The following is a 17207-nucleotide window of genomic DNA, read 5'->3' as shown; positions in this document are numbered from 1 at the left end:
TGTAGTTTAAATACTTTATCACTTGAAGTTTCTCTGCGTAGTTTACGGAAGAACCAAGGGGAAAGCTTGTTCCTGTGTCATGTAGCTCATGAAGCAGTGCAAAACCTTGGCAAAGAAAATCACATAATGCTCATTTGAGGGGAACGGGTTTTGCAGACCAGAAGGAGAAGAAAAATCCAGAACATAATTCCCAGGAAACCCAAATGCTGCTCTGGGACTTCTCTTCTGGGCAGCTCCTCTGCTTTTCCTCCACCTCTGGCAGCACTTTGATAGCTGCCATTGGCTCCTTTATGTTGCCAGGTTCTCATGAGTTCAAAAGGATGAGCGTGAAGCTGAGGTGAGCTAAGAGAGGAGCCATATCCTTCTGCATAGCTAGAAGGTTGGATTGCGCAGAGAGGAAAAGTGCCCAGTGATGTGGTTGTATTTCAGTGCAATAGTATTTTGCTGGTGATGCTGTGGTGGCTGTATTCTCTGTGAGATTTGGCAGCTTTTGGTGTTTTTGTTAAGTATTTATCAATAAGCCCAGTCTGAAGTTGTTGTTTTGTTTTTTTTTTGCTTTTTACCCTCAATTTTCCCCATCTTAAACAGTAGGTTTTTAAGTTACTTCACAACCATGTTTTTATAGAGCATTCCAGGCATAAGGAGTTGGACGTAGTGGACAGCAAAACAACCATTTTGAGCACACTTCCTTTTCGCTACAAAAAGGCACTGAAAGCAATGGCAGGAGGATGCTGGCAAGCCAGAAAGTTGTGGGCAGGTTATTTTGTGCCCTCTGCCCTTTGAGCTCACCAGCCTGTGCTCAGCCAGTGCATCTCAGCCCCTTTGGCTGGAGGAAAAAAGTGAAATACTTTGCTGTCTCAGAATGGCTGCAAAACTGGGCAGGGATCCCCCGCTAAAGGAAACCTGTTTGGGGTGTGGGTTTTTCATGCCAGATCCTGGTTTGCCATTATTGAAACTCCACAACGAGGCGTTTCCTAGCTTTGTCCCTATATTTACAATACCTTTTGACTGAGATGTCTAAGAGCTTTGAACATATGCTTTGAGCAGCAGACAGTTGGGGCTGACATTTGTTACAAATCTTTTTCAGAGGGCCGTGTGGAATTGTCCTAATCCGAGAAGAGCCACTGCCTCCCTGTGTGATCTGACAGACTGACATATCACTTGACCTCGGTCACGGCAGCTGTACACCGAGGTGGAAAAGGCGGCTGATGGACAACCACGGGATGCCTTTCAGCACAGCTTCCTCGGGGTAAACCACGGACAAACGCATGGCTTGGCTTCTTTCTTACTCATCCATGAGTTTTAGATCAAATTCAGATTTTGCATAGCTTTTCTTGGATTTTTTTCTTTAACACAGCGGAAGCGAGGGTGACGCAGTCACCTACCGCAGGTTCTCGGGGGCAGAGCGGCAGCCGGGAGGGCGGCTGTTGTAGGCAGCCGCTCCCGCTCGCTGCCTCGGGATGGGGGGCCGCTCTCCCCGCCGTGGCGCTGCCGAGTCTACAGGGGGCGCGGCGGCTCCGCTGCGGCTGCCGCCGCATGACCAGCCCGGCGCCCTCCCGGCGTCCTCATGTCCCCGTCCGATGCGTTTAGAACTTCGCTGCCTGGGAGGAGCGTGCAGGCACGCGAGGTGCTGCGTCCCCGACCTGAACTGAGGGCATCTCGAATCCGCGGCAGTTTTACCGACTGGTAGCATTTAGAACCTCGCTTTTAGGCGTTGCGTTAGTTTCTCAGCAGTTGTTAGCCATTAAGTTATTGCAGCTGGGCAGATTTTTAATTAAACTGATACTCTTAGTGTTTTGTTTGTTTGTTTTCCTAGAAGATTCTAATCAATACAAACTATAGGCCAATGGCATCCCGGCTTGTGTCAGGAATGGTGTGGTGAGCAGGACTGGGCAAAAGTCATCCTGCCCCTGTACTCGGCACGGGTGAGGTCTCTCCTTGAGTACTGTGTTCAGTTTTGGGCACCTCAGAACAGAAAGGACATGGAGGTGCTGGAGCAGGTCCAAAGAAGGGCAGCAAGGCTTGTGAAGGGCTCGGAGAATACGGCCCATGAGGAGAGACTGAAGGAACTGGGGCTGTTCAGTCTGGGGAAAAGGAGGCTGAGGGGAGACCTTATTGCTCTCTTCCAATATCTGAGAGGTGCTTACAGTGAGAGTAGGGTTGGTTTCTTCTCACTGGTGACAGGACGAGGGGAAATGGCCTCAAGTTGTGCCAGGGTAAGTTTAGGTTGGATGTCAGGAAAAACTTCTGTACAGAAAGGGTTGTGAAGCACTGGAATGGGCTCCCCAGGGAAGTGGTTAAGTCACCATCCCTGGATGTGTTTAAAAAGCATCTGGATGTGGTGCTCAGGGACATGACTTAACGGAGTTGTTAGAGTTAGGATAGTATGGTAAGGTTGTGGTTGGACTCTATGATCTTTAACGTTTTTTCCAACCTGAGCAATTCTATGATTCTATATTTTCACATAATTATCTTACATATAAGTGTAAGACACATCATGCTTGTTGTCTCTGGAAAGGGCAGAGTGTCTGTATTATGATCTTCTGTAAACTTCTTGAGAGGCCTCTGTTGTATCCAGCACAATTATTCCCAACTCTGTGCCTTCTTTTCCTGTATGTTTTCTCTTCATAGCAAACTGAACTGTTACTCTGCAGGACCACTAGGAAATCTCTGGAGACAAAGACTGAGTACCAGACATCTTTCTGATTCACACTTTCATTCCCTGATGACACCCAAGCAAAGCTGGGCTGCTGGGCAATGGAAGCTCTCCCTGCACTATTTTATCCATTAGCTCAGATACAGTTGAGAAGAATTTATACTATGTGAAAGAACACATACAAGTTGTGAGCAACCACGTGGTCTGAATGTTAAGGATTCATCCTGCCTCCTACACGAGGTATTTAAGGTCATGTTTTAATATTTGAAAAACAACTTGTGGTCCTGAACTGTTACATTTTTTAGGACTAAATGTGAACAGGGCTTCAGTGAATAGATGCACTGCTAGTTGAAGATGCTGTAGCAGCTCTGACCCTCCAAATTTTGAAGCTGGGGACTAAATCGGTGTTTCACTGAGCAGCACTTGCACATTTTGAGTGGTAAGGAAAATACAAAGTATATCTGAAAATGCATGATAACAGAGAATTGTTGCAGCTGGAAGGAACATCTGGGGATCATCAAGTCCAACTCTCCTGCTAAAGCTGGTTCCCTACAGTAGGCTGCAACTGTCATCATGGAACAAACCCAAAAGGGCAGATCTGCACTGTGCTTAGTGCTGTGATGTTTGCCTTGCTGAGTGATCAGCAAAGCCAAACTTCTTCTTCTTAAGGGTCTTTGGATCAGTTATTGATATATTCACTAGTGCAAATTGTCTGGCTTTGACAGGAATTTTTAAATAATGTCTTTCTTCACAATGTCTTGCTTTTGCTTGTCTCTCTTTACAGTCTTCTGCATTTTGTCCCTTTGCCCTTAGCCTTCAGCTGATGACTGTTAGAACAAGAGTCACCATCCATTCAAATGCACTTAATCTGTTGTTCTTTCTTGTTTAAAAGCATCTTGTGCTTTAGTGAAGTCTCTAGATCTGCTAGGAAAGGTCTTTTATCAAAAAGGAAAAAAATTGACACTTAAGAGAGCATAATTTTCTTTGTTGATTCATTTTATCACTTTGTCTACCTTTCAATCATTGAGGAGCTGTAAAAATCCAGGTACCCAGCTGAACATAAAAACACCACACCAGTTTTGCACTGGCTTCACTCCTATCCATATACAGAATGCCTTTACATGGAAAAGGCAAACATCCCAGGAGTCTGTAAGAAGTAGGCTGTAGATGTTACAGCTTGAATTCATGGGAGGACTTCCCTGGAGCCTGAACCACATCCCTCCAGCTGAAAGGAGAGCCCAGCCTTCCCTTTCTTAAAGGTTGGTACAATATCTAGCTCCTTTATCTTCTGTGTTTTAAAAACGCCAGGATTGCTGAGAATTTCTAGGCAGTATGGCTCTGTACATCCAAATCATAAACTAATGATAGAATTAAAGAAAACAATGTTAAGCCATGATACGTCTTAAAAAAAACCCCAAAGCAAAAGGTGCTTGAGTGTCTGACCTGCATGTATGAAAGTAGAGGCAGAAACAATGCATAAACTCATGCTTTGTCCCTTGGCAAGGATGAGACTGTAGCATAGTCTTTTGAACTTAGTGAGTTTTGAGCTTAGTGTCCTGCAGAGTGGTCCCATGTGGTTGCTGAATTTAAAATGAGTGGGATTTTTGTTTGTTTGTTTGTTTGTAACAAGAGAGCACTGAAATAAACCCACAATGTTAGAGAAGTGTGATTTTAATAATGTTCAGCAGCATGAGATCTCTACTTTCCACTCAGTTCTGTTCTCCATTGAAAAACTTTTCCACAGGAGGAGCTCTGAGAAACCTTTGGTAATTTTATATCCTGTATTGACTTGCCAAAAAGGGCATTTGCTCACAAGATTCCCTTCAAGGCTAAGTGTTGAATTCCTGGCATTCCCAGAAGACTTATGTTGAATTGTATGAATTTAGCTCTTTGCCTATGTAACTATGGAAAGCTCTGGATGTTCCAGGGTCTCCCTGCTCTAGTTTGTCCATACTCCATTGCTTAGATTTGCCTATCTAGTGTCTTTGTAATCTGCTGCACTACAGCTTCATGAATCAGTCTGGGCCATAGGTGCCAGAAATAGTTGATGAGTGGCTGCTATGCAGTCAGGGGGCAATTGCATATGTGTAGAGCAAAGGGGAATCTCTCCTGGGCATCATTTGGCCACGAGTGCTGATGAGTGCTTAAACTAAGACAGTTTAAGCCAGAGACAATGCAGGTGAATTGGATGGTCTTCAGAACTTGAAATTCAGTACTACTTTGTGCCCTTATTACTACTAGTAAGTATTTCTCTTGTGAGCTGGGGCTCTCTCTGTATGAATAATGAGCAGGACCATGGCTGGGATGTTGCAGCTTGTGCCTGAGATGGCTGAGCTACCAGTGCTATGTGACTCTGGAAAAGGCAGGTGCAGCTTTTGGCTCATGCCATTTCCAAAGGCACTGAGGAGAAGCGATGTGAAATGCTGTGTACAAGTATGAGCATAGCATTCCTGACAAAGTCCCCCAGTACCTCTTACAGTGATATGAAAGTGGTTCTCACTAAAGATAACTCAGCTGCTATGAGTAAGGACTAGATATGCCTTTTTCAAAAATGGACTGAAACTGGAGAAACTGCCAAGATTTTATGCCCACGTGACCAAGAGAGAAAAATATAGGGAGGGATTAGAATGCTTAGTTTCTTTAAATTGGCAAAATTGGTAATGGGAGGAGTTATGGTGGCTGTCTGTACATGCAAAAGCTTTTAAAAACTGGGGATTATAAGACTTTGTCTTAGCAGATTGGCAGACTAGATTTTTAATAGAGCAGAAGGGATCGTCTGATCTATATAAAATCAAATGAAACAGTTCCATCTGACTCAACTTGAGCAGGTATGTTTGTATTCTCTTTTCAGCAAGGCATCCTGGCAGCCTGCGTAGTAAGACCAGAGCTCAGGGAGCTCCTGATTGCAGCATGTCCCAGCAGGCTGCAGAAGCTAAGTGAGAGCTTGTTTGTGATGTGCTGGTGTTCATATCAAGCAAATTCATCCTTGCTCATTAGCATTCAAGGGAGAAAGGGAAGCTGTCTGTAGGGTGACTTTCTGCATAACCTGTGTTTTTGCCTTGGTCTGAGAAATTCTTTCCCTGACCTTTTAATTGGAGGCAATGTTTTAGATTTAGTATTATTAAAGATGTTTGCTCTTTAGAATATCTTTAGTTTTCTTATTAGTACCCCTTACTCCCCAGTGGCATAAAGAGTACTGTGTTTTGAGAAGAGGACCCAAGAATGGCCCACACAAGAGAAATAAAAGCAAAGCTGAAGTATGTGAGATCGCATTCTACACGAACCTGCCTGTCTTGTTCTAAGATGTGTAGATTTGTCCATCTTGTTGAGCAGTTCCGTTACCTCCAGTGTAGCTCCTGATGATTGTCCTGAGGAGAGAGAATTTGTCATGATCTGTCCTGCCAAAAAACCTGCAACTCATTTCTGGATTTAGGGAGAAATCTTCCTTGCCAGTTGGTGTCAACCTTCAAGTATGTCTCTGCAGAAGGACATAAAACCCAGCAGGACTCCCTTATCACATGGCATTAACTGAGGTGGTGCTGTCATTTTCGATACATTTGACTTCTTGCCTCCAACCCCCATGCTGAGATCTCATGTTCCTTTTTTCCCCAGGGTCATGTCTTACACAGAGTCCCCACTGTGGCTTTGCTCTGCTGGGTCAAGGGAAACACGAGATGACGATTTTTGCCCTTTCCTCTTAATGGTTAAAATTATAGAAGGGGTAAGAAGAGGTCTGTATGGATTTCATCTTTGAGATTGATTTTATAATGACAGGGGGAACAGGGAAAGACAGACCCACTCCAAGGCTTTTGGCTTCCCACACCTTTCAGAAGGGGACAGCAGGATGACATCTCATGCTCTGTATCTGTCCCAGATTGTGGCTGTTTTCTTGTGAAGAGCAAATGCATGATTCAAAGAGTGCCTGGCAAAAGCTTCTTCTAGTTCTGCAGCAGCAGCACGGGAAATATTTCATGTATGTAGAAGATGGAGCATCCCTGTAGACAGTTGTTTTCTGCAACCTTTTGTAAGTTTGGGGAAAAGTTATTAAGTACTGTTTCTATTTCTTTCTTTAAAAAAAGACAGAGAAAAAGCCTGCATTTTCTGCCATTTCCCAAGAGGCTTTTTATCTGTTTAAACCAACTAGGGATTTTTCACATATTGACATAAGCATTCATTTGCTAATTTGCTGGACATTAAACTGCACAGCATTCTTGAATGAGGCTGGAATACTTGGGTACTTAGTGCTGCTCAGACCCCGCATCATTCCCAGTACACATATGGTTTTCCTCCTCTATCTCCTAGATAAAAGTCACTGTTTGATCGCCTTAAGGGAAAGAATGAGTTAAATGGACCAATATTTTAGCCTTGGCTCTAAAACTGGGCCTTTTCAGAAACTCCTCAGCACCTGCAGCAGCTAGGTCATTTGCACATACATAAATAAATAAATTAACAATGAATAAATAATTTAATCCCACCATACAATGCCACCTTGCAGATCTGATCCTTTGCTCCCAGTGAATTTGTCCATTCCTAATTCTTTTTGATAAAGTCCTCAGATACTTGCTGACTGTCAGTCTAATTTTCTTATTGTTTTCGCTTGATTAGTTCTGTATGACCTAAGGTCGCCCTTAAAATCCACATCTCTCGTGAAGACTCCGAAAGGCCTTCTTTTTTTTTCAAAGGGATGGAAAGTGCCTGCCATTTCTCCGGACAAAAGCCTGGAAGGTTTTCAGTTATTAGCCTCCTGAAGCAGCCCTTTCGCTCACCCAAGCGCAAAAAAAACTCATTAGGGGCACCTTTCTTTCTGCCTTCTTCATCTGATGCATGTTGGCTTTACGTGTTTCAAGATTTCCAGGTCTCGGATGGATTTGGCCAGCCTCCCTTTTAACCCTGCTGGACTGTGGTTGTGCCCTGGACAGAGATTGGTTGAACCACCTGGAGATGCTCTATCCTTTCAGCAGCTGTTTTACACCCTCTGTTCTGTTGAGCGCTTCTGCCCGGCACACAGCACTGCCATACCTGTGCCTGCCTGTTAAGAAGAAAAGCATCCCAAAAGTAAACGGGCAGGTATTACAGTAATGCTTGTAGTTCTTGCTTACCTATGATGTTACTGAGGGTATAATTGGTACAGTTGTCCACAAAAGAAAATGTAATTGTAAGGAGAAGTCGCATCAAACTGATAAGTGTTTTCTTTTTCAGAAAGGGGCTGCCTGGTCTCTGATGAAGGATCTCTACTTTGCCTGGGATCTGAGCCTAAAGAGAAGAAATACACAGGAGCAGAAGGAAGATGAACAGGGCGCAAAGAGAGCAGTGCCAGTGGAATTTTTGTGGACAAATACTTTGTGTCTTGCTCCTGCAACGCTGTTTCTCCTTGTCCTGTCCTGACAAGCAGCTGCTTTTCCAGTCCCCTGGGTTAAAAACCTGTTTTGGAGAACTCAGGACTGTAGCTAGGGTCTCAGTTCCAAGCATGTGGAACAACAATTTAATAGCCACTAGTCTTGCTACTGGCTGTTTTCAAGGCGAAGAGAAATTCTCTTTCTTAGTTTGGAATAACATACTGTTGCAACCACTATTTTTTTTTTGCCAGTTCCTCTGAAATCCCCATGATACTGACAATTTACTTCCACTCTTTTTTACCAGTTCCTCTGAAACCTGAGGGAGATCAGCCCTCCATAAAATCAAGACAGCCAAGTGCATAAGGCTGGATCTGTGTGCAAGTCCTTGCAGGTTCCATACTACCAACTCCATTACTCTTTCTATTGACATAAATTCTGACCAGCTGTCAGCTTGAATTTAGGGTAAAATAGTGTGGAAGCTATGTGACAAGGAGAAATTGTGTCAGCATGATACCAGGCAGTCTTGTTTATAACTTTTTGCATCAGTGTCCCTTCCACCCAAACCATTTAGGGGTATTCGAGCTTTCTGAATAAACTTGACACATTGGTTAAAAAGAAGCTTGAAGCTTTAGATGAAATTAACTTCTAGTGTCTCATTCAGAACGCTGTGTACATTCTGTTGAAGAAATCCTGCTAAAAACAAGCTAAAACATTCTGGATGATGCTGTGCCTGGAGCTCTACTCAGTGTCCCACACAGAGAGAAGAGGATTGGCTTCCACTGAAACCAATGGCAAATTTCTCCTCTACTATGTACGTACTTTAAATTCAGGATTTTCTGATTTTGTGTGCAGGTTGTTCATACATGGAGTTCTGAAGCCTTTTGCTTCTTTTTGGCCATGTATAAGAACCTCTTCTAGCAATACATGCAACAAGTACAATAGAAACATCTGTCACAGGGTAAGCAGCCTCTGGGGTACCCTTAAACATTCGTCAGCTGTTTCAGTTTATCAGATTCACGTGCTACACCTTCAGTCTGCATAGCAGATGCACAAGAAGAGATTTTTTTTTTTTTTTTTAGTGAGCAACAAGTCTTGCAGGTGAGACAGAAAAAGGTTTTAGTTGGCAAAGTTGCTGCAAAGTTGCCGAAGAGTGAACTGAACTTCTCATGATGAAACATAGAGAATTATAGCTCTGAAATACCTGTGCAGATAAGTAAGGTTACGTGGCAGGCAGCAGTGAGGGTGGGATTCAGCTGCCCTGATTTTTCCCCTGCCTATATATGTGAATCTGATCTATTGATCCTGCATTCCCTCTTGATTCAAAAGAAGGAAAGAGACATGTTCCAAAGCAAAGCAGCTCATTTTAAGGGAAAGTCTGAAATCAGTCTGATCAATCACCCACTAGAAAGGCCCGTTTTTCCCTCTTGATTAGAAAAAGAGCTTAGAGTGATTAATTCACTCTTACACCTCTACTTTTGAGACGTCTAATGCTTGATTAAAGTCAGCTGCTCACGAGTTATAGTACATCCTTCTATTAGCAAACCACTGAAAGGTTTTTCCTTTACAGTATGACTTTGCCTTATGGCAAAGTAAGCTTTCAAAGAACCTGAATGAAAAAATCCCAATGGTCTCATCCCATCCTTGGTTGTTTTGTTTTTAACCTGGGTAAAGAATTAAACTCGCCAGCATCCTATCTGTGTATTGGTGGACCTACAGGCATGCTATATCCTTACCTTACAATAAGGCAGTTCTGATGAGGTGCTAAATGGGGCTTTGTGCTCTAGAACATAATTGTCATTTTCCCAAAATAATTTATCTTGGTTTTTTTTCTTTTTCTGTTTGCAGTTATGGTGACTGGAAGACTCTCTGAAGAGCCTTTAAGAAGCCCCATGTTGGCAGCTGAACTTCAATCCATCCAAATCTTCACAGCTTCCTGCTAGAAGAGGATGAAATTGACCACATGCCCTCAAAATTCATCTCAATCTGAAAAGGCAAGTTAATTCCAAATCCATTTTGGGAAAAAAAAAAAATTATGACAAACAAAAAGCAAAAAAATAATTTTCAAAACTGCTACAAATTAGAATATTCCTTTGAGAAGAATAACAGCCTTAATATTCTCCCAGTTGCCTATCTTTCTAGCTACGTCACATATTTATTTTTATTTATGTCCCCTGTCTATTGATTGTGGATCATATTCAGTATTGTATGTTGTTTTGTGAAGAGGTGGTAGAAGCTCTTTCTGAGAGCTTAAAGCAAAGCTGAAAATAAGGCAGTTACTGACTGTATGTAACATATGTCATGTGACTAAGAAAACGAGCTCTCTGAGAAGGAGAGGCTAAGTTGCTCTGTGGAGCAGCAGACTGCTTTGAGAAAGTGAAATATTCAAGATGCTTTGATGCTGGGAGCCTCCTCACAACAGAAGAGTGTTCTTTTGGCCTCACAGAGTTAGCTTGAGTCCTGCACATGCATGTAACAGAGTAGATTATTTTGCCTAGTTGTGTCATCTTTTCTTCTTGGGGGAACAGTTCATGCCTTCAGTATAGCAGGCAGTAGGGCCTGCTCTGCAGTTCTTCTGCACATGTGACTTCACTTTCACCATCAGAGTAACTGAGTGTTTAAGACCAAGGTAGGCCATACATGTTTGCAAACACAGGGCTGTGTGGCTCAGTTAGTAAATTGAGCACCAAGAGCCACTGAAATATGGATCACTTACCTGTTGGGTGAGGTCTCTGCTGAGGCAGCTCTGTCATGCCTCCTCCTCATGTAAACAGCCCTAGCTTCAGGGGTTTCCAGAGAGCTTTGTCTACTTGCAGGAGCTAAGGATTTGGTCCAGAATATACACGAGTAGGTAAACAGCTTGTTTTTTGTTCATTTGCTTTAATATAATGACTTTTCTGCAGACAATAATTTGTAACCAACTTAAGCACTGGTACCCTTAAGCCACATTTAATTGGTTTTCATGCATCTTAGCCATCTAACAGGTTTTATTTGGCTTTCCACAACAGAAAATATACTTCTGGTCTTGTTCTTTTTCCAAATACTTCCCCGTCCTTCTCCAGGCATCAAAGAGAATAACAAAACTCCAATAAAAGGTGGAGGTTTTTGTTTTTTTAATCTCTTTCTTCTTTTAAAGAAACAAGAAGGTAATGTATGAATGAAGTGTGTGATGTAAGAAAATTATTATTACATCCTTCTATCAAAAGAGGTTCTATAGTGGAACATGCAGGACTGGTGATTTCCTTAGAACTTTCCAATACACATTTGTGTTGTATATAATGTATGTTGTTTCAGGTTCTCCAAAGGCTTGTGAAAATGTGTAATCTGTGCTTGATGAATCTCACTGATCCCTGATAGATTTCCTCTTTTTGAAAGTGAAGACGTGAGGTTAGTTCTGTAGGTTTTACCATTGTTCTTTCTACAGATCTCAGTCTGAAAACCCAGCGGTGGATTTGGAAGTAAAGGTGAATTGTTCCTGTCCTATATCCTTTGACAGCAAAATTCTGCACGCTAACATTCACTTGCAGCTATCATGATGTCACTGTTGTAAGTCAGTAAGGTTGTACAGGTGGACACTTTAGTTTGGGGGAAAAAATTAACAAAAAGATCCATCCTGTATCTTAGCCATAAAATACTGACCCTTGCAGGCTGATTTCTGTGAATTCATCCTCTGGAATGGCACTAATGCAGCATACGTGGGAAGTTATGAGGCTCCAGCAAACCCACATTTAAGCAAAGAATCAGCGCACTCTACTAGGAAATGCTGAGAAAAACAAAACTGAATCCAACCAAATGGTGGCAGAGGTCCTATATAGGCTTGATGTGTATGTAGGGCCTCCTTTCAGTATCTAAGGGGCTGTAAGGAGGGGGACAGAGTCTTTAGCAGGGTCTGCTGTGACAGGACGAGGGGAAATGGTTTCACACAAAGACAGGAGATTTAGATTGGACTTAAGGAGGAGGTGTTTTACACTAAGGGTGGTGAGGCACTGTCACAGGTTGCCCAGAGAGGTGGTGAATGCCCCATCCCTGGAGACAGCCAAGGTCAGGCTGGAGGGGCTCTGAGCTCCTAATGGAGCTGTAGGTGTCCCTGTTCAGTGCAGGGCAACTGGACCGGATGGCCTTCAAAGGTTCGTTAAACTCAGGTGATTCTAGGATTCTGTGGTACTGCTGTTCATTTGTGCGGTACCCCAAGCACACGCATGTCCAGGAGAGAAGTATGCTGGTGTGAGGGCAGCAGTCCTCCCTCCCTCTTCCCTGGATGGAGAAAGTACCCCGACACTGTCACTGTCTGGAGCTCTACTTCATGCTCACAATTCAAAATTGGAAGTCTGCTATTTGATGTCTTAATCACCTTATGCCTCTCAGAGGGCTAACCAGGGTACACCATTTTGTTTGAATTCAACAGAAGTGGCTTCAGAGGGACAGAGTGATTATGAACATGGTCTCCCAAAGAAGACCCAGGTTTTAGCCTCAAAGACTTCAAGCCTGAGACTTCAGCTTCCTAGAAGAATGCCTAAGCCTAGGGTTAGGGATAAGGAGCCACAGGCTGCTGAGCCACTGAAGGCACTTCCTGCCATAAGGTTGGCTGGGAGGGCTTGGGTTGAGCTGCATCCTCCTCTAAATGCTTGCACCCTTCAAGGGCTGACAATGTGGGTGTGCATTGAGGCTCACAGCTGAGCTCAGAGCCAGTGGACTGAGAGTCTCCAAACGCAGGACTGCATTGTGAGTGGGTGTAACTCCTCTCACAGGCCCTGGGTGCAGCCCTCAGGCTCCACAACGTTCACCAAACATGTAATGGCTAAGTTGTGGATCCCATCACGCATTCCCTGTTCCCTTGCAGGATGCCCTCAGTAAGGAAGGCTTTTATTATTATTATTACATTACTCATTTCCTAGAAGAGGACTGCACTTTTAAGTATGTATTAGTTATTAAAAATTAAATCGCCTTTAAACTTTTATGGCTTATCTCTGAAACTTCAAATTTTTTTCTAGAGAGAGTATTTATTTCATCCCAGTTAACTGCGTTACTGTTGCTGAGATATACTGCACGTTTCCATCGCTGTAGTGTAAAGATGAATGTTAAAAATACATTCAACGGGATTTGGTATTCTGAGTTGGAATCTCCTAAGTTACTCCTCTTTCCTCACGTTTGATGTATGTGATGTTGCTGTCTCTCACCTTTTTTATGAGTTTTGGTTTAATGTGCCACTGTGTGGCATATGGGTAGATATCAGAGCTTTAACCTGTGTGTGTATTAAAATGCAGTTCTTTTTGCTAGAAATAAATGTGATGATGTCAGAGGGGATGGATGCAGCAGGCACATCTGTGAGCTCCACTTCTTGCAGCTCCTCTTCAGCAGACACACACCTGTCAGCTTGGGAGGGCTCCTTCCCACAGACCATCTCTGCAGAGGAGTTGCTGGTAAGTGCACAGCTGCTCCAGTACTAATGAGCTGTCTCCAAATGAAGCAGCAGAGAAAGAAGCTGCTGTGGGTAGGGAGGGCTTTGCACCCAGGTGCCACAGACCCTGTGCTCTCCTGGTGTGAGCAGTGTGATCCTGGTGGAATCACAGAGCCACAGAATGGCAGGGTTTGGAAGGGACCGCAAGCGATCGTCAGGTCCAACCTCCCTGCTAAAGCAGTTCCCTACAGAAGGTGACACAGGTAGGCATCCTCTGTGCTTTAGGGGAGCAGAAGTGGTGGCATCCCATGGAGCAGAGACACCAGGAGTCACAGACCGACCGGAGCTGTGCTGCTGTGGGACGAGGGGTCATAGTGCTACCAAAGTCAAATAAAAGGAACCTTGCCATCAGCTGACAAGTTATCTTGAAATTACTCTGCTTGCTTCAATTTAGGGGCTGTACCCTGTTGCACGGGCTCTGTGTCTGAGGGTGGGAAGCACACAGTGTGGTACTGAAGCCGTGGCTGTGCATGAGGTGTGCTGCAAAGTCAGGGGAAGAAGGAAGCGCTCTGCTCTGTGCTGTGGGCACGCTCAGCTCACAAACCTGCTCTTCACAGTGAAGTAAGCATGGCACGGGAACATTCTTGCTGGTTCTGGGCCTGTTCAGAATGTAAACTCTGAATGTAGAGTGGATGGATGCAAGCTGCTTGTGTGTCTCTGTGACCTAACTGGTGATGGTTTATTCCCACAATAGCTCAAATAAATCCTTCTGATAAATCGGTGAGTTGGAGACGTTTTCAGTAACGCAACGTTGCGGAGATGAGTGTAACCTCACCTACTGCCCAGGTGAGTGACAGCTGCTTCAGCGTGAGGTGCAGAGCACCCGGGGCTGCGGGCAGAGGTGAGCCCAGCGGCGGTGTGGGGCCGAGGGGCGCGTGTGCGGGTCTGCGGGAGGCTTATCGCCGGGTCATTGTGCAGCCGGAGGGGTTTATCCTCCGCGGCCAAATGAAAACGGAGAGGACAAAAAAAAACATCCCGGATAGCAACATTCGAGATACAAAGACTGTCACGGGCCAGTGCTAGTTGGCAAAATTGTATGTAAATGACGGCAGTTTTGTCCGTGGTGGCCCTCTGCTAATCCTAGAGAGAAAATCTACTTAGCCGGGGAAGTTCTGTCTGATTTGGTTAACAGTGCCCGAAATGAATCTATTAATAATTTATACGTCCAGGGAAACACTGTATCTTTAATGCTACAATGCCAAAGGGGAAGAAGGGGGTCATACACCCGCTCAACGCTCGGAGCACAACTCTCGCGGGGTCCCGTTAGCACCGCGAGGGCGCCCGGGGCTGCGGGCCGGAGCTGTTCCCGCACGGCCCTTCCCTTCCTTTGCGGCGGCACTTCGGACGGGAGGCACGCGCTGCGCACGGCGCGTTGCGGCGGCGAACTGTCCGTCTGTCCGTCAGCCCGTTTGGCTGCGCGCAGAAGCGCGGAGGACGGTTCACGGACGGCGGTCATCCCGCGGCGCGCCCGGCTCGCAGCCCCGCACCGGGACGCGGGGGGGGGCACGCGGGGGCTCGGCTCTGCGCCGGCCCGCACCGCTCCGGACAGAGCGCCGTGCCCCCCCACCGCCTCGGGCCCCGTACCGGGCCGCGGCGCGGGCGGTGCGTGCCCAGTGCGGGGCGAGGCGCCGCGCCCCGTTGCTCCGTGCCGGGGTAAGCCGAGAAAGCTTCCCACGAGACACGCGGGGCCGCGCCCGTAGCTTTCTTCCGGCGCCATCCAGGCTGAGTCCTCGGCGCCGCGGCCCTATAGCACGGCGGGAGGGTGTTGGCCGGGCGGCAGCCCGAAGGCCCCGGGGGGCGGCGGGCCCAGCAAGCCGAGGTAACGGCGCTCCAGGCCCTGCGCGGACGGGAGGAAGGCGGCGCGCTGCTGCCCGGGGCCGCCCAGGGCCGCGGGGGCGGGCAGGGGGCCGTACGGCCACGGGAAGGGCTCGGGGGGGCCGGGCGGGCGCTCAGGGGGCGGCGGGAAGGCGGCGTCGGGCTCCGGCTGCGTGGCGAGGAGCGGCTCGGCGGCGAAGCGCGCCTTGGACTGCAGGAAGGCGAGGATGCGGGCGTACTTGGTATCCTTGGTCTCCATCCGCTCCACCGTGGTCAGGTAGTGCACCAGGTTCTTCATGCACTCGTGGTAGCCGTAGTGGAAGTAGTTGGCGAACTCGGAGAGCAGCTCTGCGGGACGGGGCGCGGCGGGGCGCGGCTCCGCTCAGCGGGGAGCAGGGAACGAGGAACGGGGCCGGGCCGCCCCGCCGCGCCCCCCGCGCCCACACCTACCCTTCTCCCTGCCGCGGGGGAAGTCGGCTGAGTGCAGCGCCCGCAGGTACTGCACCGTCATCTCCAGGATCTCCGCCTTCTCCAGCTTGCCCGAGCCCTGCAACGAGCCGCGCCGTCAGCCCGGCCCCGCTCCGCGCTCCGTCCATCCCGTCCCGTCTTCCCCCGCCCAGCCCCGCCGCCCGCACCCACCTGCTTGGCCAGCGCCAGCGGCACGGTGCGGCCCAGCTCCGCCAGGCACCGGTTGATGCGGTCCCGCCGCCTCTTCTCGATCACTTTGTGGGACACGGGCGTCCTCTGCAAAACAGGCGGCGCGTCACGGGCCGCGGCGGGTACCCTCGGGGCGCGCGGTGCGGGCGGCCCCGCGCTCACCCTGCGCTCCTTGAGGCCCGAGGCCATGGCGGCAGTGCGGGGCCGCGCCGCGGGGCCGCTTATAAAGCCGCCGCGCCTGGGGGGGACGGGGCCCCCACGGGCCCCTGAGCCCAGAGGATTAGGGCGAGCCGCGGCGCGCCGGGGAATGTATGCATTAAAGATCAGGGGCGAGCGGGAAGGAAGGGGCGAGGGCGAGTGAAAGAAGGGCCGGGGGGGCCGCCCGCCCGCTCCCCCCACGCCCCCCCCCCCCCCCCCCCCCCGCCCGGCCCGCACGGGGCGCCCCCCCGCGGGGCAGGGCCGGGCCGGGTCGGGCGCGGCGTGCGGGGCGCGGCACCACCTCCCCGCGGCACCGCACCGCCCCGCCGGGCCGCGCTGACCGCCTCGTGAAGCCTGTCCAGAGTCATTACAGTAATTAAGTAAGCCCTTAATAGGCTGTTCCGCCCGACGGCGGGGAGAGTCCCCGGAGCCGGAGTGGCCCCGTTTGTTCGCCGGCTTTTCTCACGCGCCGCGGTGACACGGGCGGCTTTATGAGCGCTGGCAGCGCGGCTTTGTGCCGGCGCTCCGTGCTGCTGGGGCACCCGGCAGGTGTGGGCCCTCGGCTGGCACACGCCCCCCCGCCCCGCTCCCCCCCCCCCCGGGGCCGCGGGCGGCTGCGGGCGGCCTTTGGCACACGACGCCGCTTTTTGTGTCGGCGCGGCCGCGGGCCGGGCCCCCCCGCCCCGCGCTGGAGAGGCCCAATTTGTAGCCTATTATCCTATAGGAAAATGTGCCATTGAGGAGCGTGAATGGTCGCATCGGGCCGAAATTTTAATAATGCGGGGCGAAGAAAAGAGGGGCAAATAAAGCGGGGCCCGCAGCTGGCCCGGAGCGCATTGTGCGCCGTCACCTGCGAGCGGGGTCGCCGACAGACCCGCCATTCATTTGCCTAATTTTGGTCAATTTAACAAACTTCGGGAGAAATTATTGTGGCATTGTCCGCCGGAGTAAAGCTTTCTGATCGAATTAACAGCGTGTTTTGATCCGGTAAATGTCATTAGAAAGAAAGAAACAATCGCGTTTAAAGGGGGGCTCCGCGCGGACCGCGCCAAGTGGAGACGCGGCGCGCACAGCTCACAAAGGGAGCACG

At 48.2% G+C, this 17207-nt stretch overlaps 1 protein-coding gene and 2 long non-coding RNA genes across 6 annotated transcripts in view; 2 read left to right on the top strand and 1 right to left on the bottom strand.

The window, feature by feature from the left end:
- The window catches only part of LOC122157148, a 17743-nt gene extending 10107 nt beyond the window's left edge, over positions 1 to 7636 (top strand). For 3 of the 4 annotated variants that reach the window (XR_006167778.1, XR_006167777.1, XR_006167776.1), the window contains one exon: positions 1088 to 1411. This is a non-coding gene — a long non-coding RNA (uncharacterized LOC122157148). Of the gene's footprint in view, positions 1 to 1087; positions 1412 to 7503 lie in introns of those variants that run through there. The other variant, XR_006167779.1, reaches the window with a different exon arrangement.
- On the top strand, positions 7632 to 9982 carry LOC122157147. The gene is made up of 3 exons (XR_006167775.1): positions 7632 to 7723; positions 7856 to 8803; positions 9838 to 9982. It is a non-coding gene; the product is annotated as an uncharacterized LOC122157147 (long non-coding RNA).
- Positions 9983 to 15191: 5209 nt separating this feature from the next.
- On the bottom strand, positions 15192 to 16108 carry HELT (helt bHLH transcription factor). Its single transcript, XM_042812890.1, has 4 exons — positions 16082 to 16108; positions 15902 to 16006; positions 15713 to 15809; positions 15192 to 15610 (listed from the first exon to the last, which is right to left on the bottom strand). Exons 1-4 carry the CDS (start codon positions 16106 to 16108, stop codon positions 15192 to 15194), a joined length of 648 nt encoding a protein of 215 aa, XP_042668824.1.
- Positions 16109 to 17207: the final 1099 nt, after the last annotated feature.

The sequence above is a fragment of the Centrocercus urophasianus genome, unplaced genomic scaffold (assembly GCF_019232065.1).
Source record: "Centrocercus urophasianus isolate 14NV4802_14NV808 unplaced genomic scaffold, USGS_Curo_1.0 seq_13, whole genome shotgun sequence".
In the NCBI taxonomy this organism is placed as follows: Eukaryota; Metazoa; Chordata; class Aves; order Galliformes; family Phasianidae; genus Centrocercus; species Centrocercus urophasianus.
The sequence above is the reverse complement of the archived record's forward strand: the minus strand, read 5'-3'. Positions and strand labels throughout refer to the sequence as shown.

Coding starts and splice junctions, on each gene's coding strand:
- HELT (XM_042812890.1), bottom strand. CDS start 16,108: ATGGCCTCGGGCCTCAAGGAGCGCAGG. Junction 16,007..16,081: donor CGGGCCTCAAGGAGCGCAGG/GTGAGCGCGGGG, acceptor CCTGTTTTGCAG/AGGACGCCCGTGTCCCACAA. Junction 15,810..15,901: donor CGCTGGCGCTGGCCAAGCAG/GTGGGTGCGGGC, acceptor GGCTCGTTGCAG/GGCTCGGGCAAGCTGGAGAA.